General features: G+C 54.2%; 1 protein-coding gene across 27 annotated transcripts in view; it reads left to right on the top strand.

The window, feature by feature from the left end:
• The window catches only part of LOC129580883 (uncharacterized), a 50,488-nt gene that overhangs the window by 22,049 nt on the left and 6,028 nt on the right, over positions 1–22,411 (top strand). For 11 of the 27 annotated variants that reach the window (XM_055471616.1, XM_055471617.1, XM_055471623.1 and 8 more), the window contains 2 exons: positions 10,779–10,924; positions 10,987–11,689. The exons of 7 other annotated variants lie outside the window; for them this stretch is intronic. In XM_055471616.1, coding sequence (XP_055327591.1) covers positions 10,779–10,924; positions 10,987–11,494 — 654 coding nt within the window. In that variant the 3' untranslated portion in view covers positions 11,495–11,689. Of the gene's footprint in view, positions 1–10,778; positions 10,925–10,986; positions 11,690–16,084; positions 19,022–22,411 lie in introns of those variants that run through there. 9 more of the 27 variants (XR_008689393.1, XR_008689395.1, XR_008689390.1 and 6 more) reach the window with 2 other exon arrangements.

Genomic DNA, 22,411 nt, shown 5'->3' with positions numbered 1-22,411 from the left:
AACGCTAATCCTAAGCTCTAGCGCTCCTGACCAGCACCGACCCACGATCCAACTCAACGTTCCGGTCCAGACCAAAGACCAAAGAAATTTCCTAAGTCCCAGTACCATGGGCCAAACTCACAGCGCCTTGGCCAAGGTAACGCCTTACACCAGCCATGAGCAACTCCAACGGAGATTGCTCAGTCCTGTTGACAGGCGCCAGCCAAACGAATATACCAAGCCTCTCGGGAAGAACTACGCCTCGCGCGAGCCAACGGGACCTTACAGGTTCCGTAGCGCCAGGCAGAACAGTTCTAATCCCGAGGAGCCAAACTCGGCCGGCTTTACGAGTTCGGCCGAGGCCAGAGCCAGGCGGGACAACCAAATCCTGCCGGCCGACCTGGAGACCAGCGATGACAGTTTAAACGCCACCCAGGACGATACATTCCCGGAAGCGTCCGAAGGGTTGCTTGAAGCCAACCAGCTTCAAGACAGCCAACCTGGCGCCGACAAGCCGGCCCAGGCCAACAGTGTCCCTCGGGACTTGGCACACCAACCGGCCATACCTGGTCCGGGCCAAGTCCAACCTGGGGCGCCAACGGCGGCCACAGGTGAGGACAAGACACGCACTAGTGGACCCGGTGCCGATAACTCGGCCCGGGCCAACCTGTCGTCCAGGATCTGACATCAAGTCCAACCCTATCGGGCTCGGACCAGATCCAACCTGAGGCACCAACAGTGACCAAAAGTGGGCGCAAGGTAAAGGGCCAAGCAGAAAGGCTGGTCCAAAGGCACATGACCAGGGCCAACAGCCCGTGAGTCAGTCGCCAATTATGTTTGATGCTGATGGCTCAACAAATACAACGCCATCGCCAACCAATGACGTCATCGGCGCGTCCTGCCAGTCCAAACCGGACTTGGAGCCAATAGTGGACCTGACCCAACTTAACAGGGCCACATCCAGGATTGACTTGAACCAATGAGCCTGGGACATGAGCCGCGCCGAATTCAGCCCACAAAAGCTGATCCAGGCCATCCCGCCCGAGGAGATTGAAGAAGTCGACCAACTCCGGACCAGAGTGCGGGACCTGACCAAACAGCTAGTGGTTGCATCTGAAGTCGCCCTGGCATCTGAACGATTGATGCAGGTCGAGATTCAGAACTATAAAAACCTTGCATCCAAAGCGGATGCAGAGGCCAAACGTGTCTCGGTCCAACAGGCCCAGACCCAACTTGAGTTGCACAAGCTCAAGTTGTCATCATGTCCTAATACTGAGCGAGACCAGCTCAAGAGGACAATCCACAGCCTAGAAGTGGCAGTGGAGGGACTTGAGTCACTGCTCGCCTCAACGAGGACAGAGCGTGACACGGCCAGGAATGACATGGCCGCAGCCCGGACAATTATCGATGAGACCGACTCTGGGGCGGACCGCCTTCAGACAGAAAATGATCGTCTTACCGACGACATGGCCAACCTGCAGGACGACCATGACCGACTGCGCAACGGATTCAACCTGTTGCACGATAACTATCGGGCCCTGCAGAACCAGGCCAACCAAGGAGGACTGTTGGACCAAGCGGTCCAACAGAAAGGAGGCACAAATCGTGCAACTCCAGCAGCAGAATGCTGCCCTCCAGAGTTAGCTCAGGACGGAATCAACGGTTCGCGTTTAACTTGAGCAAAACAACGCCATTGGACAACAAAACTTCGTCCAATTGGAGCAGGCCTTTGTCCAAGCCAAACAGGTTATCCAGGGCCAACATGACCGGATCATCACCTTGGAGGCCAATAACGCCGGCCTGGTCAAAGATTACCAGGCAGCCACTCAACGTATTACTGAACTCAATGAAGATCTGGAAAGGCTAAGCACGGAGAACGCCTGCTTAGACGCGGAAAAATCACGCCTCGAGAATCTAAACTCCGAGTTGTCCGCGGAACCACCATACCTTTCCGGACTCGGATACACAGCACCGACAAGAAAAAGTCGACGAGACTCTGCGGCAGGACGAACGGTTCTATCGCCAGTCAGTGTATCACCAACAGCATTACCATGTTAATATGGCTGTGGAGGACCATCGGTTGGACATCCCCCAACGGGGCCAACCATACCGACGCCTCTCAGTCCAGTGAACCAGGGATCATCAACGGCGACAGTAACGCTGCCGCCACCACCAATCCCCGGTCACCACATCAGCCACTATTGGCCCAACGACCATAGTGACGCCCGCAACGCAGACTCAACCGTCTGCGGCAAGCGGGCCACACTTTGACCCAAGCCAGGCAACACCGAGCCACAGCTACTTTGGGTCAAGGCCATTGTACCCGTCCTTGTTCCCGAACATGGACTTCAATCAAAGTCCACATCCGGCCTTAGGCCAGGCTTACATCAGCGGCATGGATCCAAACCGGACCAACCCGCAGAGCCCAATGTTCGTGCCACCAGACACCCAAGGGCAGATGGGAGGCCAAAGTGGCACACCAACGGTGCAACAGCCACTCGTAGGCCAACTAAGCCTATTTGGCCCTCCTATCTCAGCGGCAGCCCCAACGGGCCAAGTCCAACCACAACCGGGCCAAAACATGCCCCAGGGCCAGAATGTGCCCAACTCATCAGGCGCACCGCTAGGAGCGGTGACGCCAACTGGACCGGCCGCCCAGCCAAACCGGGGCCAGAATATGCCCGTACTGGTCCAGTTACCGAACGGAATGCTTGGATGGGTGGCGTCCAACGGAGCCATCTAACTTTTTACCAAGCCAGACGCTGAACTCTCAACAGGGACTTCAGCCGGCCCCAGCGCAACAGGCACTGCAGCCACCGCCACAGGTGGTGATACAGCGGATAACGCCTGCACCGTCGCCGAGGGCCAGCCCACCACTGCATGACCTAACGTACATGCAGATGGTGGTGGACGCACACGCTAAGGCCAATGCAAAGGCCAATGCCCGGACTGCCATATCACCCTTTGACGGCGATAAAACCATGGTGAAGGGCTGGATTGCACAAGTCAGAAGGATCTGTAAGCAATCGTCCGACTTAAACAAGCCGGACCCAGACTTCATGAGCCGAGTCTTTTGATCCTCGTCCAAACCGGTCAAGGAATGGTACATGGGCCAGGCCAACCGGGAAGAAGGCGATTGGCTATACTGTCGAAGAGTGGCTTTAGAAGTTTGCCGCTCGGTATGACGACGAGAACCAGAGAACCAACGCCCTCAACGACATCACGAACCGTTTCTACCGACACGGTTCTGAAACCCCGGAGCAATACCACGACGCAATTCTCACTTTACAGGCACGCGCCAACCTCGACGACATTATGGCTCTTCACTTCCTGAAGAGTAACATGACCGAGCCAGAACTACGTCGTGCCTTGGACATCCGACTGCCAAAGTCCCCGAAAGAATTTCGGGACTACATCCAGCAGTTCCCGGCAGGAAAACCCGAATATGACGGTAAGGCGGGCCAAGGATATTCGGTTGTCCGAGCGGCCGCACCAACGCCACTTGCCCCAGGTTGTCCCTCTACAGCCAATACACGCTTATTATCCTCCCCAGACCATAACGCCAACCCAAGCACAAGTTGAAGCAACATACGCCGCCATCGCGGCTTTGAACTTGGGCTCCCCACAACGTGGGTCCACACCGCCCAACGGTGGTGGTGGCAACTATGGCCAGGCCCAGAACCAGGGTAATTATGGCTATAGCCACGGAAATGGTGATGGAGGACAAAGAGGCGGATACTCCGGAGGCCAGAACACTAGCTTCAGCGGGAAGCGAGGCGGCGGCAATAATGGCTCCGGACGCCGAGGCCAAGGAGGCAGCGGAGGCCAGAGCGGCCAACGCCAAGGACCAAACTCCGAAGAGGCCAGAAAGCAGGAGGACATGTATATCGACCGGATTGAACGCATGTTCGAGAGATGGTTCGAAGACGGAACCATCGCTTGCAACCACTGCCTGTGGGGAAACCACAAAACCGACGGCTATGGTTATGCTGGCCGTCCCTACGCCGAAAATCCTAACCGGATCTGGTACTTGGATTGGCGAGGGCGGTATGCTAAGGGATACCCTATCGGGTCAAAGAATTCCAATCGCTTCGGCCTGGTGCCACCCAAACAAGCCCGACCACAACGTGGTAACGGGGGGAATGGCGGCCGAAGGCAGTCCACTGGCTCAGGAAATGGTGGCGGAAACCGGCAAAGTTGCGCGGATCGGTAAGGAGAGCGGGGAATACAAACACCCGCCAACGAAAGGACCGCGCTGCCGCCGCTGACCGACCAGCTGTCGAAGCCTAACGGCAGCGGCTCTAACCGGGCCAGCCCAACTGCGGGAAACGCTTAAGGTCGGGGAGTAACGGCAACTCACCTGACCTATTACCGGAACCTAAACCGCCGGACATAGCTATCCCTCTTGTACAGTTACTAACTCAATTGGATCCCAAACCGGCCGCCCAACAGCCTGCCGGCGGATCCTAATTTAGCGCCCAACCAGCGACTAAGCCACATGGCCCTAGAAGTGAGGCCATGCCAGGACGTGTAGAAGTCACGCCTGGACCATCTGGCTCTAGAAGTGAGACCAGACCGACAGTCTTCCAACCAGCGATCAAGTCGATTTTCGGAGCCTTTGTTAACTCCAAGGCCAACCGATCACGTGGGAAAGCGAGACGTCGCACCACGAATATGACGTACCCTAGATCGGCGTCAGAAACATCCTCCGACAGTGCACCGAAAGGATGGTCCGTAGGAAGTACGGACAGCGAGTTCGAACCACTAGAAGAGTGGACAGCCGAACCTCTTGAGGCGTCAAGTCCCCGCACCTGCTGGCCCCAGACCGGTGGACGACCCCTCGGCACCACACCAACGGTGCGGACCATAAATAGTTCAAGGACCTTCCTGAACACTAAAAGTATGTTTTCGACCCTACGGGTAGCGGAAACATCACCGCAGGAAGAGTCTGTCCAACAGGAGCCTTCAGCACCTAAGTACGCTCCCGATGACCCAGGACCAGTGTCGCTAATCCCCATTGTACCGATGATGCGCGAAGTGACAGTTGGCCTTGATGAGAATCGGAAACCGAAGACTGTTAGAGCATGGACACACAAAGTCCAAATTGGACCAGTCCACACGCTCGCTATGCTGGATACTGGAGCGGAGACATCCCTCATCAGCCAGCAATTTTGCACCGCCAATGGCATCAAAATGGAGCCGTTAGGACGAAACACCAATATCTTTGGTGTTGGCGGACAAACCGCCTTCGTGGTCTCTCGCTGCTTCACCGTACCAGTGACACTGCAGGGATACATGAGCCACCACACGTTCTTCGTCCAACCGATATTAACGGACGTGCATGTTTTACTTGGCTGTGACTATCTTCACTCCAAGTTCACCTTTATCCTCAAGCCAAACGAAGAAATCGTTTGGGACGCGGTAAAGTCTATCCCGATACCAGAGGCACCGGGACCCGGTGATGAAGTGAGAGTCAATCGGCTTGATCACACGAAAACTTCTCCTTCTACCTGCTGGGAATGCCTGGACACCATTGAAAGCCTCATCTGGGAGCTGCGCGTCACAATGCAATTGAGCGCTACATGACCCAATTCCGCGCTGAAATACTTAAGCCAAATGACGGGATAGTAAAGACTATCCCGATACCAGAGGCACCGGGCCAACGGATGGTGCCTGTTAAAGAACTTCAGGAGAAATTGGCTCAGCAATATAAAACTTGGTTAACGGGGATTAGAAACTTTCTCGAATACCGCGCTGACCGGCTCCTTGCCCTAGAAGAGGGCTGGCTACAAGAAAAAGGCGAACCACTAACGTGGCCGCAGATAGCCGAACAATATGGACCATTCGCCCAAGAATTGGACGACCTTCAAAAAGAAGGAGCATTATGGGAGGACGAACGTTTAGCCCTTTGGTGGGAATATAAAGAGTACCACATGGACATTCCGAAAGCACTCCAACGGATATGCTGGGGCCTTTTTGATGATATCATAAAACTTCGGAAGAAGTTGGCCGAACATCCTGGCGTAACCGCCACTATTTTGCCAAAGTATGACTTGAGCCTGACTATCGTCAGGACCATACCGGAACCATTGCCAGAAGCAGCACCACACATAGCAACAAGAGTGCGCTTCGATAACGGCCCATACCCCGGACAAGGCCGACGAAGGGACACCAGCGGAGAAGTGCAGGACCCTTCAACCGAAGAGGCCAAACTAACTTGTCCTTTATGTGGAGACGGCGTTGAAGCGGTAATACGGGCCATACAGACCCGTTCGCTCAACGGTAGGCAGGAGGCCGACCAGCCTCGCCACTCCCTAACGGGAATCGTCTAACCACTCCGACGGAACCGGACGAACCTGAGAAGCAGGAAATTGCAACCGGGACGCCAGAGATCCAAGAAGTGGATCTCGTGACCGATCCGGCACCAACGGTGACCGGCGGCGCGCAAACCTCCAACGAGGACAATGGCGAGCCAAAGCCAGGGCAGGACGATAAACCCGAGTCTACCGACTCGGACGTCCAAAGCTCAAGTGACTCACCGGACATGGACTACGATAACCAATCATCGGAGGAGTCAAGTGATGACGAAGAGGACTCAGAAATCCTTCAACTTCGGGCCGAAGCACCCACCATCCGCCGAACCAGACTCCACCGGCAGATGGAAGGCCTTAAGGAAGAAAAAGAAGTCTTCGTCCATAAGCGGTATACTATACCAGCCTACTCAACCTGCTGTATTAAGGTCCGTACATATAGAACCAAGGACCCAAACCGTCCAATCTACTTTAACTCGTTGCGACAACCACACCGCCAGCTCATACCGATGGAGGCGGAGGTACATAGACGTCACGTCGAGCATCCGTGGATCCAGATCCAAAATAAGTCCATGCGAGACCAGGTCCTCCGAAAAGGTGCAAGAATCGGTTACATGCATTACTGTGACTTACATGTAGCAGACATCAGAGAGGACGATGTAGATTGGGACATACCAGCCGCCAGCGCCCTACCATGGCCACGAGAGGCGGGACACAGTCCTACAAGACAGCGCGTCATAACTGAGTACGCCAAAGTACGGGCAAGTGTAAAAACGGAACTCCCACCGGAGTCCATTACACCAGTCCAAGTTACCATTGACTTCGAAGTGGACCTATGGCAGAGATTAATGTATCTCGGAAGCCAGGACACCAAACGGAGTCTGGCCATGCTCGACGGACCAGTCCAGCATGACGGCAAAAGCTTCACCATATTGGTATCTAACTACTCCACAGAGCCCCAGATACTCCGGACGGGAGTGGACATGGGCTGAGTAGAGCCATACGAGGAAATCTCGGACGAAGAATACGCCAAGATCAATTCCCTCCAAACCGGAGAGGAAGATCCAGAAGTGGAGCGCGAAATCCGTGCCCACATCGCCAACGCACACTTTGGCGACCACCTGACCGAGGAGCAAACTGCTCTACTCCGTCAGGACTTCTGGGAACTCAGAGCCCTGGGAACTCAGAGCCATATTCCCGACGTCCAAAAAGCCTTACGGCGACGTCAAAGGAGTTACCCACGTCATAGAAGTTGGCGACGCTGCACCAATCAAGATGAACCCAACCCGAACGAGTTGGAAGGGACGAGAATTCATAAATAAGCACGTCCAGGAAATCTTGGACCAAGGCGTGATTGAACCGTCCATGGCAGCGTGGAGTTTCCCAGTGGTCCTCGTTTCAAAGAAAAACGGCGATGGGACCATGGGCACTAGGTTCTGCATAAACTACATAAAGCTGAACTCGGTGACAAAAAAGAATAATTATCTATCGCCCAATCCAGATGAACTTCTGGATCAATGTGCAGGCAAGATCTATTACGGTAAAGTAGATTGTCAGTCCGGATTCTGGCAAATCCCAATGGACCCAGCGTCCATGGACTATACTACCTTTATGACTCCAGGAGGGATGCTCCGATTCAAACGAATCCCGTTTGGTGTCTGCAACGGTCCAGCCACATTCCAAATGACAATGGACAAGATTATGGCGCTGGCCCGCAAGCAAAGCGGCGTCTTCGCATATATCGACGTGATATTCTTCGGCAAAACTTTCGAGGAATTCAGGAAAGCGTTCAGAAATATGCTTATCTGCTTCAGAGATGCCGGGTTCACGATAAAACCGTCGAAGTGCGAATTTGGAATGGAAAAAGTCCAATTCCTTGGACACATCCTCAGCAAGGACGGCGTCCACACTGACCCAGAGAAGGTAGCAGCCGTCGCCAAGAAACTACCGCCCAAGACCGAGCGTCAACTTCGCTCGTTCCTTGGACTTGCTAACTACTACCGGAAGTTCACCTAGGGCTACGCCCAGAAGACTTCTAAGATGTATGAACTTCTGCGGAAGGAAAGTTCGGTCAAGAACGACTGGACTGACGCCCACACCGCCGAGTTCAACGAAATTAAAAAGGCCCCAACGGAAGCCCCTATATTGGCCAAATTTGATGCGACTAAACAGACCACCATCGAATGCGATACAAGTGGCGCTGGCATCGGAGCAATACTCAGCCAGGACTCGAGGCCAATCGCCTACGCGAGTCGCGTCCTACATGGAGCTGAGAAGAACTACGGCGTGACCGAATGGGAATGCTTAGCCGTAGTATGGGCCGTCCAAAAGTTTAAGCATTACACTGACCACGGACCATTCACCGTAAGGACGGACCATAGAGCCCTAACCATCTGCTCAGATGCGAGTCTAACCGGCCCGGCATCAATCCTCGTCTTACTCGATGGGCCCTCGCCTTACAGGGAAGGGACATCACCATTGAGTACAAGCCGGGCACATTCTGTGACAATGCTGACGCACTGTCCAGATGGCCACTCGAACGGGACGATGACAAAGGCCCACATAAAGAGTTGGACCAAGTCCCTAACTTGGTCCAATCCCTAACTTGGTAAAGACGAAATCCCAGCGCACATCATAAAGGTGCGCAGGCTTCGAGTAACTGATGAGGACCCCGCAGACGAATGGGACAAGCCTCTCCTTCCTGATTGTAACGCAATCAGTGACTGGAATGAATTCAGCACGGCGGACATACGGGTGATTAATGTACCGGCGCCTACACCGGAAGAGCCAGAGCCAGAAGTCCCACCGTGTCCAGAAAAAGTCACGGACCGCACCGCGCAAGAACTGATACTGCTGTTCGCTGTAGCGGATCCAGCAGTGTCCACAGGTTGGCTTGATGTTGGACCGGGCACCGTTAGGGCCTGGGCCGGCAAAGTTCTTCGCCAAAGTGGCGAAAATCTTCGGCATCGAGCAAACCTTCGGATCCGCTTATCGTCCAGAGGGCCGAGGCCAAGTCGAACGCCAGATGCAAACGATCTGGGACGGAATTCGGAACTTTGGCGGCGCCGGCGACGAACATCGTTGGCACCGGGCCCTACCTTGCGTGATTTTTGGCATCAACCGTGCCGTTCACGCGACTACCGGATTCTCGCCATATCACGTGTTATATGGCCGAGAAATGACCATACCACAAAACGTCCTCGCTGGGACTAACGTCCCAGAAACATTTACGACTAACGAACGTTACGTCCAGAGAATGCAGCAGCGCCTGAACCGGGCGCATGAAATCGCGAAAACGCGCATCGAAGAAGGATTCCTCAGGGACGCGGCCATCTACAACAAAAAGAAGTCGCAGGCCGAGTTCAAAAAGCAAAACTTGGTCACCCTGAAGAATATGGTAGACGACTTGACCAATCGAAACAGTTACGACGGCGTCTACATCGTTATTGGAATACCCAAGCCAAATACTTACTGGATCCGAGAGCGGGACACCGGCGTCGAACACACAGTATGTGTCGATCGCCTAAAGCCATACCTTAACCCGGACGGCCCGAGTCGCAGAATAACTCGCTCAAGCAAAAAGAAGGGCGGCGACGCCGAACCGGAAGGTACAGAGTCGGGAAGGTGCAAAGATGCGGCTTCTCCGGCAGCTTCTCACGAGACCAAATTGGAGAAGCTGCTGAAGAAGCAGAAGCCCGGAAAGGGCCCGTCCAAGAGACTTGTGGCGGAGCAGCAAAAGACTTTGCAAAACCCAGGCTATGGCCCACCTGACCCAAAGACATAGGACCAAGCAACAACAGTGAAGCGTGGCCCAGGTCGACCTCGAAAAGCCAAACCGGATTTTGAGACACCAGCGTTGACCAAGCCTCAAAGCCAGCCATTAACCGTCATTGACCCAACATTGGCCCTAGCGGAACCTGAAAAGGGGACATCCGCCACGGACAAGCCAGCGGCGACCGAAGAGCCAAAAATGGCTCCGGCGCCTAACGAAAAGCCTAAAAGACCAAAGTTGCCCAAAAAGCCTAAGGCAACCCTTACGGCCCAGCAGGTCCTGGAAGAGGACGTAGTTGCTGATGATGAGGCGGATAAAGACTTACTCACACGCATAACTACGGGTCGAGAAAAATCTGAGAAAAGCTCAAAAGCAAAAAGCAGAAGTCCAATACGCACCCATCGGGCGTATCGGACAAGTCCAGTACATGCCAACCGGATGTACAGGAAGGGACGGTTGATAAGGCTGGACAGAATGACGTCTAAATAACTTCTGACATAGTAGACTTAGAAGTAGTCTAACTGACTCTAATCTCACGATCGTCTCCGTGAGCTGCTACCTTTAACTAACCTAAACTAACTAACTGTAACTTTAAATGGTCAGTAGCTTAGAAGTAGCTTAACTCGGTCAGGCATGGTAGCTTAGAAGTAGCTAACCGGTAAAATAAACTAACCAATAGGTAGGAGTCTAACACAGTGTGATTCGTCTGGTGACAGAGCCCTACACAACAATGGAAGGACGCCGACGCGCTGATCGCTCTGACGACTCCGATCGACGTAACCGCAGACACCCATATTCACGACCGGAATCCCGGTCGGGCGGATCTTCAACTCGGTCGTCCAACCGGCCTCCGAGTGTACAGGTACCCAATATCAGAGCTAACTTAACCGCTAAGCAGCTGGCTACTATGTCTGTCGGTCCCAGTTCACGGGCCGACACACCGCTACCGCGGGCCCAGCCTCTGCCACCTCGAGCCATCCCGCCGCAATATTGGCCGCCAGGGACATTCTCTGACGACACCGGACTCCTGGTGAACGCAGCAGCAGGTGGCAGCCAGCCAAGCTCATCGTCGGGCCAAAGGTCCGACATCATCCTCACGGCCGTACCGACCCACCTCAACCAATTCTGTATGGTAGCCTACCGACCACTTCGGCGAGTCAGCCGATTTTCACAACAGTGGCAGTCGGGCCAACGGTCACGACTACGCCGGTCCATACTGGACTGCGGCCACACTATACTCCACCGCCATACTACAATCCACATTATGGATATCCATTATGGATATACCGTATCCTGCGTCTGGCCCTTCGAACCAGCCGCAGCCGGACTAGAACCAATGGCGATACCCACCACCGTGGATGTATGCGCCAGGACCATATGGATATCCACCGCCTTATGGCGGTTATGGAGCATACGGCCAACCGCCGTATAGCCCTCCTTCAGCGGCACAACCTGACCCTATGGGCTAGGCGCCGTCTGACTCGTCCATTGAACCTCCACGAGCGGGACCGGAAGCGTACCGAACTCCAGCGCCGCCGGAACCCCAGCCAAGCACATCACGGCTCGACGAGACACGTGATTACCCATTACGGGTATTCGTGGATGGACGATTGATAGTCTATAACCGGTAAGAAGAAGTTCCACTGGCATTGGCGGCCCAGCTTGGCCCTAGCCTAACCGGAACCAGTGGCAGGGCCAGCACTTAACCCAGTGTTGGCCGGGCGGGACCAGACTGTCCCACCGACAGAACCTGTGTCCTCGCCAGCGCCGGAAGAACAGGACACCGAATGGGATCCAATTACTCCACCATTACGGACAGAATCCCCAATCGAACCATTAGCTGATGGTCGGACCCCACTCTACCAACTTCAGGACAATTTGAAGGAAGTAGAGAACGCCATCCAAGAATTGGAGGCCATGATTTGAGAATTGGACAGGCGTAGGCCTCACTACCGTGAGCTGGCCCAGCGCATCCTTCTCGACCAAGAAGAATTCCGGCGCCTCGCACATGAACTTAGCGAGAAAATTGCGACACGCCAGGCCCAGCATGAAATTTTTCCTCTGCACGACCAATCGGTAATTACAATTTGGCGGCGGCGGCATCTCGCGGGCTGATGGATCAGCTGGTACAGCACCGGACGGACAGACAGCTAAGGACAGAAGGCTCCACAGCACCTACACGTCCGCCACCAGCGCCATCAGCACCACCTCCCCCGCTGAGCCCAACAGTTGTAGTTACCACTACGACAGGGGAATCCTCCGCGCCACTAGTGGCACAGCCCGCGTCTACCGACGGGGCAATGCTAATGGCCACTGGTTTGAAACCGCGTGAACCAGCATCATCTCCGTACGACCTGAGGGCATGTCCAGACATACCGCCCTTGGAACGCGAACTTCACGCGACGGAATTCCTGGAAGAGGAAATCCGCAAAACCATCAGCAGTCTGAAGGGCGTGGACATCGCCACGATACGGAGAAAAGTCGCGCTAGACTTAGAGTTTCAGCGCGTCCTGGAATGCATAACGAGGATATGACGGGCCATGCTGCGGTTTATGGACAAGCCATTTAATACGGCCAATGACGCGCCAGCACTGCGCGATTTCCGTAACTGGCAATACCAGCTTGGCCTGATCGATGAAGCAATTAGGCGCGTGTTGCCCAAACCTCGACCGGGGCAGCCAACACGCGTAGGACAAGCAGGACTTCTCACGCCGACACAATCTTCAACACGCCAACCGGCGGAAGAGTTGAAGATGCGGTTTTTGAGAATTATGCGGATTTCGGCTGAGCGATCTGCAGCCGGACCGGCACTTAGTCGACCAGCCAGTGCGTCGGACACAGAAACTGACAGCGATATCGAATGGTTCGAAATGCCGGATCCCATTCCTGTACCAGGCCTGTCGGTCCCACCGGGCCTCCAATGTAGGGCCTATTCAGATGACGGTTTCTCAAGCATTGAGGACTCGGAACCTTATCAGGGACGCCGAGGACATCGCGCGCCGCATGAACAATCGGATGCAGGATCTCAGCCCGTCTGACCCAGAAGCGGCCAGACTGAAGGAGCAGCAGGAGAGTTTATCCTACCAGATAACTCTGCTCAAAGAAATGACTCCGAATAATACGACGCCCACCGGCCTCGGACTGAGAGTTTTCGACATCTTAAAGAGATGGCTCCGCAAATCTATCGAAGATTACTGGAAGGTCCAACGACCTGTCCCGTCAATGACGGAACGCCCCGGTGACTTCGACCCAGTAAACGAACGGCGACCATCACCAGTGTCCGTGCCAGCACCTTTGGCCCTGACATACGAACCGGTCGCCCCAGCACCAGTTGGACAGCCAACATCAGCTGAACCGGCCCAGGCCCTAACGGTGCCCGGTCCAACATCAAGCCAACCTGTGGACACTGCTGGATCTGCTACAGCGGACAGCAGTATAGAAGTTCCACCGCAGGACGTCGAAATGGACGTGAGCCTGCTTGATAAAACCTTTGAACTTTCGCCGGACAAGCCGGCCCAATCGGAGTCGACACCAGCCCAACCGACTGGTAAACCGACAAGTCCAATGGCTGTTGATGCGCCAGCGGCGTCATCACAGACCACGCCGAAACCAATTTAAGGCGACACATCTGGTGGCACCCTTGTTGTCCGGCCAACGCCTAGGAAGTCGACAGGAGGAAGGCCAGAGCCAGCCACTCCTGCCACAACAAGCGGCCCACAGCCGCCCAGGTTCAAAAAGAAGAAGAGGAGCCCCGGAAGCAGAAGAGCCTCCTTCGCAGCGGTCACTCCCACCCTGGAGGGGACCGCGAGAGAACCTGGAATTGACTCGTCCAACCAGGCCAACTCTACCAGCGTGGAGTGGCCCGCCAAAGGACTTAGACATTCCCGGCCATACCAGGTCTGGCCCGTCTATACTTAAACCGAACAAGGCGGAACCACCGACTCTAACGCTTCGTGGCCTACCGGCCAAGAAGACGAAGTCAATGCCAAAGAACTTTCCTGGCAAGGACATGTGCTTTCACCTCCGGAAGCACCAGCGATCCCGTCAGGAACAACTCAGGCGTTGCGGGACGAACCTCCAACGAGGCATCGTATCCGATTGACACACACGGATTCATGGGATGACCCGCACAACCGGGCTGTTAGCGAGATCATAGAGGTTGATCTACGCTTAAACCTGACTGAGAAGGACATGCGCCAGCGACTACGCGCCGGCGATCCAGCACTAACGGACCATGAGATTGACCGCATCAACCGAGGCTGTCAGTTGTTGGTCCAAGAACGGACAATCCTTATCAGAAGGTTGATGGCCATGCGTAATAAAAGCCAGGCCCTTCGCCAACGCAAGTTGCCTGTCAAAATCATTGAGCATGCCATCTATATCAGGGGCCCACACATTGATCCAAGGGCATGGACAGTTGAACCGCGGGCCCGGCCAGGCCAGCCACTAGAAGACCAACTCCCACCGGAGGAGGCAGAAAGGGCAGGGGATAAAAGGTGGCAGTGGCACCTGCCACTGGCAACTGCTACCGGCAGTGGCACCGCACTATGCGTTCTGGCAAGCGATAAACGGAAAGTGGCAATTGGCAGATATGGCTATACATCGTAAACCTAAGAAACCTAAGTACAGAAAAATGTTACACTGTCTTTCCAGTTCTACTATGGGGCGAGTGATGGCTGTAGAGTGCGGTGAAATATCCCTCCAGTTTTCCGCGGGTGCGCTTTTCGCAATTCGTCAATCATCAAAACCATTTTGATGCTCTTGCACGGTTGAACTATTAGGTTCGCAATTACTTAAGGGCGCTTAGAAAATCAGTCAGATTGTTCTCCATATCTCCAAGCCATGATGAAAATGCGATCAGAAACAGAACAGAGAAATATGTGCTGTCAACTACATCGGCTACAGTATCCGCAAGCACAACAAGAAGGTGCCACCGAACGTTAACAGTTCTGAGCACGAGCTGCCTGCTAGCTGCCTGGAAGAAACTCGCAGGTTCTTTTTCCCTGCATTATTGTTTGTTTTGGCCAGCTTTGGGCGGAATTTAAAATTTTAAATGCCCAATGCAGTGCGGCGGCCCGCCGCCGAGATCAGTGCCGCCTCCGTTGTTTCTAAATCAGTTCAGCCGCCGTCACAAGCGTCCCATTCATAACTCATTAGTTACCAATACGCGCCCGATTTCTGCCCACAATGCGTTCGCCTCAACGGTGGCTCTAACTGAGCCTTTGGATCATTATTTTGATTTTAATTTTTCTTTAACACAATTTCTAGTGATTAAGACGACTGTTCAATAATTGTAAAAGCTATTTTAATACGCTGCATGTACATGTTAGCAACTTCATGTGCTCGAGGCAATCCTCTGATGTGCGCTGCAGCGAAAAAGCACTCCCGCAGCCCACAGCGACTTATTTGGGTTCTCGTATAGTTTCTTAAACATATTAAGTGCAAGCCGTGTTTATCTGGAAGTAATAAGAGCTTATAGAAGAGTTAATCATTCATTTTTGGATTAGTTTCTCCCTTATTATGCAATCGTGTAGGTCCCCTTTGCTTCACTGCATGAACGTTGAACGGCCAGCTTTTGTGATACCCTGCGTCTACCATGAGGCACCGTTTTAGCGGATGTCGTATAATAATGTCACGATTAAAGGGGCGTTTTCTGTGTCACTTGGGATTTAAAAGCGTTCCTGCGCTCACAGCATTAGGAGGCGCATGCACTGCTCTCATTATGTCAGGCTGAAGTGGCAAGAGATCATTGTATAAAGGCAAATTACGAGTACTTTATTCAGAATTTCTTCGATATTTTATATAAAGATTATGTATCGTTTGGATAGCAGTACCATTACATTTCACGATCCGGCAGCTGCCACGTTTTATCGCTTGCCAGGACGCATAGTGGCAATAGCCACTGCCGGTGGCAGTTGCCAGTGGCAGGTGCCACTGCCACCTTTTATCCCCTGCCGGCAGAAAGTGAGGATGAACGTCCTCAGCTACCAGCGGCCTTTTGGGGCGTCCTGTCCAGTGAAGAGTCCGAGATCGAATCAGACTTGGACGAAAATTTCCAAAGGGCGTTATATGAGACCAGCCAGGTCCGGCCACCTTCAACGAAGGAATCGCCACGCCGAAGTCGATCTCCAGCCAAAAGGACTTCTCCTGGACGCGCCACATCAACTCCGGCGCGAATGACCAGCATGAACCAACGCCCGCCAGGTTCACACCGAGTCGGCCAGGCAAATTCCCGACCAAAGAGAGGATGGACACTTCACCTCCTCAGCAGCCAACCATGACCATAACCGTTAAACGAATCGCAGCACCTACGGTGACTGCAGGTTCATCACTTGAGCCAGTAACAGTCACGGTCAGAACTCCTGCACCAATGGTCGCAGAATCGGCCAGAATGGTAAAGCAGATAACTCCGGTCGTCTTGGCCCAAGAAGTGGAAGCCGACGCGGCCTTGATGCCCATGAGTGTTCTCACTACTATCGAGCAGAGACACTTAATGATCCACGCTGACCATAATGAGCGCCGGCAATATCCGTTCCTGCTGACAAAGAGACAGGAGGCCAAGGAGCAGAACCGTACCGAAGAGTACGACATGATTACCGAAATGCTTCGGTCCTTGGTCCATCGGATGATAGAAGATTATCTGCGCCGCCGCAACCAAAAGGCCTTCCCTCCACCGGGGGAAGACCCAGGAATGGCTGAAGCCCTGTCGTCAAATGCTCCACCAACAGTGGTACCGCCAAAGACGCAGGCACTCGCAGCTTCAGAGCCTATGGACAGTTCTCCGTCAGGACATGTGGTCGTAAGGCCGCAGCCAGAATAAGTCCGACAGGAGAAGCCACCGAAGGCCATTTCGTCGGCACAAGCATCGGCGGGTCAAAGCTAGTCTGGAACAGGACCAACGGCCGCTGCCCCGATAATACTGACGGACATGCCCGCCAGCGTTGACGATATACCTTTTGGCCGTCCAGTGACATTCCCATAACCGGGACATTGGAGAACTTGGCACTAGGCATGGGTGTGATCCACTCAGCTAATTCCCAACGGAATAAGCAGCCGAGAAAAGCCAAAAACCCAGCCGAAAAAAGGCCAACCTGCCCTCTCGCCCAACTTTCCCTCAACCGAGTGGAAGTCAGGCGGCCACACCTCGGCCTGTGCCAAACCCGGAGGCCGAACGGAACCGTCAGAAGAAACAAGAGGCCAAGTATAAAAAGAGAAGAAAGAGGCCAAGATCGCCCAGCTGGAGAAGCGGCTGTGTCAGGCGATGAAGATGTCCAAGTCCTATCGGACAGCCCGGACAAAGAAGAACCATTACTGTATCACTCATGGCGAGAAGAGGAGTATGAACCGATTCCTCCAGGAGAACCACCCTCGGAGGAAGTAACGCTCCCCTCGCCCTGGGACGACGAAGCCGAACTTCCAGATCCCGGACCGGAGGCCACGCACATCGAGATCAACGGGTCTGTATGTGCGAGAATGGGTGGCAGCCGCCAGGATCAGGAGGCGCGCAACGGGGCGAGACATGTACCAGTGGTTCCTCCATGTCATCCGAGCCAGAATGGCACACGGAGAAGAATTTAGATGGTTACCGCCGGCGGGGCCGTGTACTACCGGCACCCTTTATGCGGCGTGTAGTAACTCTGATTTTGGACATGGGACTTCTGGTCCGATCACACCGCGATTGGACCAGTATGATAGAGCTTCACGTGGTCCATCAGCCAGCAGGACTTTCCCGCAGCCGGGACACACCTTTCCAACAGGTCTGCATGACTATCGCCTACCTGCACAACCCTAGTGGCTCCAACCTGAACGACATCGCCAGGACACTCAATTCTCTCTATTACCACGGAGAGAACTTGGATAAACTTACCACAAGCCTGGCAGATGAATTAATTACGTTGGTCAAGCAGGGAATACTCGAAACGACCAACGCTTATCGAGCGGAACCCATTTGCTTCACCATTCCGGGATTTAGCCCACAGAAGACCCAACGGTCTCTGTACGTGTCACACGACGTGGGCACGAAATGGGGTCCGGAGAGAAAGAAGGCAGTTGGACCATCGAAAGACAAGTTGACGGGCAGAGCCAAGGAGGCATACTTAATCTCCCAAATAGCCAAATTGCCCGGTCCAAAGAACGTGCCCCATGAAAAGCCTCCTCGTCCATCAGTCAATCGAAAGGAGGCGGCCATGCGGAAAGAAGCGGAAGAGGAACAGACGCGCATGACCGGAATTCGGCCCGTGCCAAGGGACACTGTGTTACTGCCTAACGCAGCCGGCCAGTCCAGACCTCCTTCGCCAGCCCCGTCGGCCACATCTACTAAGAGCCGAAAGGCGGCCACAAAGAAGCGCGGGAAGAGAGATCCTTCGCCGCAGCCAAGTGACTCGGACTCTGAGAACTCCCGACCGGAGGATTGAGAGGAGGAAGAACAGAAGGAGGACCAGGACCAGACTTTGGGATCCCAGAAGTCCGACTCGGATGACGATGATGACCAGAGTCCCGGTGGGACAACCACGGATGTCCCACCGGACCATGATAGGGAAATCCCACCTGGCGATGAAAATCAGCCACCCAACGGTGACCAGGACATGGAGGACCAGGGCGGCGCAGAAGGCGCCAGTCAGGACCAGGGCGGCACAGAAGGCGCCAGCCGAGAAAGTCAGGCCAGCGTAGAAGACGCTGAGCATCACCCACAACTAATTGATGGGAAAGCGTACATGCCGAACCATGGTCGCCCACACGGGTTGTACCACATCAGCGAAGACGTCAGATACGTCGTTAAGAAGATGCTGAACGAAGGATGGCTCGAGCAAACCGTTGACGAGCCTGAGGCCCAGCAGCGATACAAGCAAGGAAACATCCCACCGGATCGTTATCGTTATGGCCCTCGTCCCACTGAATCTGCCACCTTGGCTTCTACCAAGCACAAGAAGAAGCGGCGGACTTACCATCAGTGACCTAGGTGTAGAAGTCGCATAGGGTCTAGGGGGTGATCCCGATATAATTCACCGGGCAAGAAAAGCCTAGTTAACAAATAACATGTAAAATTTCATAGGGACGTAAAAATATAGGGCGTAATCATCATAGGGACCTGTCCTAGAAGTGGACTTAACCTTATCCTGCATGTTTCATTTCTGTTACCACCGAGAATGGGACTTACACCTCAGCAGAAGTATGATTCACAATGCCGGGACAGCCGAAACAATGGCGGGGACCAGTCAAACCGCCGGGACAACTCTCAACGGGAGATGTTCCCCTGCGCGTACCACTTGAAACCAGGCTTCCGTGACGAACATGACAGAGCGTACGGCTTCTACCTAGAAGTAGTTAGAGGCAACTTTGACGCTTATTGTCACATGACCAGCCGCGATGGACGCCATCTGTTCCCCTACTGAGGGACCACGAACAGTTAGAGAGCTACGATCTCTACATGCAACGCAGCGGCGCCCGAAAACCTGGCTGGAGCAGCACTGGAACTCAGATTCCCCCACTCAGCCAATCGGCTCGAGATCGGAAGGCCAAGCGCGATCAAGAACGGATCAGTCGGATCAGCGACCAGAACGAAGTGTCAGCTCGGTGGCCCACAACATTAGCATCCAAGTACCAATGGAGACTGAGTCCGCACCGCCGTCATCGGACCTACCGGCCCGACAAGACGCAAGCGTTAGTGCCACGGACTTTGACCCATACAAGTATGCTGAGGACCAGGGCATCAATATCCGACCACTTCCTCATCGGGAGGTGACGAATTACATTATGGGCGCCATCCCATACCCCAGGGACCGATGGGCCCAAGTCAATGCCATGGCACAGAACCTCCAAAGTTTCGTTACCCGGTCCGGATTGGAATTAGAAATGCAGCGAAAGGAGTGGCCCCGCACTTTCAGTATGGAGGAACACATTGACAATCGTGAAGGCTACCCGATGGTCCGTGATAACGCTCTATTGAGCATCACGGACGTTAACTTACTCGGACAGCCTATCACCAGACCGGACTGGAACGATTTGTGCTAATTGCACATCAAGGATGACCAGCTTGACTGTGTCAAGTATCTGGCACAGTTCGTCCTACCGGACGCGAACGCCAGTTTTCTGATCGCGGCCGCCAGAGCTGCCACCGATATCCCATGCAAGCCGGCTGATTACAAGGAGGCACCACTCGGAACGTATACTTATACGTATAACGGCACGCTAATACGCATCTTTGCCGCCAGACTTGGCCACCTACGGTGCCACTGGGAACTTGAAGTTGCCTATCGGCAGGGGAAGATCATTCCTCGATTACTGACTCAGGTGGCCCTCCTTGGAAACCAGATCCACGAAATCGAAGCAGGAGTCAAGATTCAGAGCGCCCTGAACGTCTTCAGGAAGCGCGCCAAAAATTACCGCTATCGAGAGCCAACGGATTTCGAGGATGGAGCGGAGGCGTTCGCTAATCGAACGGCAGTGCGGAAACTTCCAACGAAGTTCCGCACCCAGAGATCTTCAGCAGGATCGTCCTCGTACGCCCAGACTCAAGCTGAGCCTCCTGGCCAAGACGTCCAGCAGACCAGCGCCTCCAGGCAACCACAGAACAATGAGACGAAGCAGGAATTGGCGCTCATGGAAGAAAGCGTCGTCGACCCAACTGCACCCAGAAGGGGCTGACAGACGCGATGGCCAAGGAGATGCGCAGAGATAGGCCAACGGCCATTCCTTCATGTCGGCCCTAGAAGTGGACCGGCATTGGCCTAGAAGTGGCCTTGGCCCCTAGAAGTGGGACCACATCAGCTGGAACCGGACTTGAACACCATAATGGGTACAATCCAACGGTTGTTACCCTCGCCCAATAAACGTGGCTTACGGCCATGTATCGTCTACCTCACTGGACCTCAATCCCTGGATCTTAACCGGATTCCCCCGGATTGGCTCTGTCTTAGCGGCCTTAACCGGTCATCCCAGACCATCCGACGGAGTCCACCGGAAAGAACTTGCCGCAAGGCCCAGTTCACCGGCATGGAAGAGATTCAGCGCCCAGAAGGCGGCGACGGCCCGCATAGAAGTTGCGACAAGCCGTGGACAAGTCCTGGCCCAAAGAAGTTGGACCAGGCCCGCTGTGTGTCCAACGGACCACAAGCGGCTCACGAGTCTAGTTGCCATACCAGGCAACTGGGACAAGTGAGTCGTGGGAGCCACATAGAAGTTGTGGTACACCCACCTTGCATGCATCGCCAAAGGCCTCACCACTGACTGCCCAGAGGCAGAACAACAAGATACTCCTGCCCGGAGGCAAAACCAAAGAATCCACCGCCCAGAGGCCAAATAAAGATTCTTCTAGTCAGCAGACCGGTTCCTTTGTGTGGAAAACGCCTACCGGCGCCCACAACTTAATTTTTTGGAGTTTGGCCAGGCTAATCTGACGTTTTCGTCAGAAGCCACTTAATTTTTGTTATGGCCATGGTCTCAGGGAAACCGTTCTGACCGTTCTGACATGTAGTTAACTCATGGCCCACGGCCAGTGAGACGGACCAGACTCAACGAGTCTGCAAATTTGGCCCGTAATACACCTTGGACCGTCGAAAAAAGCGACTAAGTTCATTTTGGCCCGCCAAACGACGTGGCCCATCGAAAAACGACTAAGTCCATTTTGGCCCGCCAAACGACGTGGCCCATCGAAAAACGACCAAGTCCATAACGGAGAGCCAAAGCTGGCCACATAGGACTTCCACGTCCTGCACCCGCCAGAGACAAGCCCCGTCGCAACGGAACCCCGTATCCCGCCCAGGGCATGTCAGGGACCGAGTTTGGACCGCTGCAACGGGTTTAATCCATCACACCACTTCGGTCCTGGGACTTAGAAACTTTTCCATTATGGCCCTTTTGGACTTAGAAGATTTTTGGCCCGAGATGCATGACCCAACTGGGGTGCTCTCGAACTTAGAAGTTTTTGGACTGAGGTGGCCACGGTCTCAGGGAAACCATTCTGACACGGTAGCTAACTCATGGCCCACGGCCAGTGAGATGGACCAGACTCAACGAGCCTGCAACTTTGGCCCGCCATCCACCTGGACCGTCGAAAAACCGACTAAGTCCATTTTGACCCGCCAAACGACGTGGCCCTTCAAGAAAATGACTAAGTCCATTTTGGCCCGCCAAACGGCGCAGCCAGCCGAAAAATGACTAAGTCCACATCGGAGCGCCAAACCCGGCCACACCGGACTTCCACGTCCAGTACCTGCCAGAGGCAAGCCCCGTCACAATGGAACCTAGGATCCCGCCCAAAGCATGTCAGAGACCGAGTTTGGACCACCCCAACAGGTTCGGTCCATCACCACACTTCGGTCCTGGGACTTAGAAAATTTTTCCATTGTGG

Source organism: Paramacrobiotus metropolitanus, unplaced genomic scaffold (genome assembly GCF_019649055.1).
Source record: "Paramacrobiotus metropolitanus isolate TYO unplaced genomic scaffold, Prichtersi_v1.0 Parri_scaffold0000005, whole genome shotgun sequence".
In the NCBI taxonomy this organism is placed as follows: Eukaryota; Metazoa; Tardigrada; class Eutardigrada; order Parachela; family Macrobiotidae; genus Paramacrobiotus; species Paramacrobiotus metropolitanus.
The sequence above is the reverse complement of the archived record's forward strand: the minus strand, read 5'-3'. Positions and strand labels throughout refer to the sequence as shown.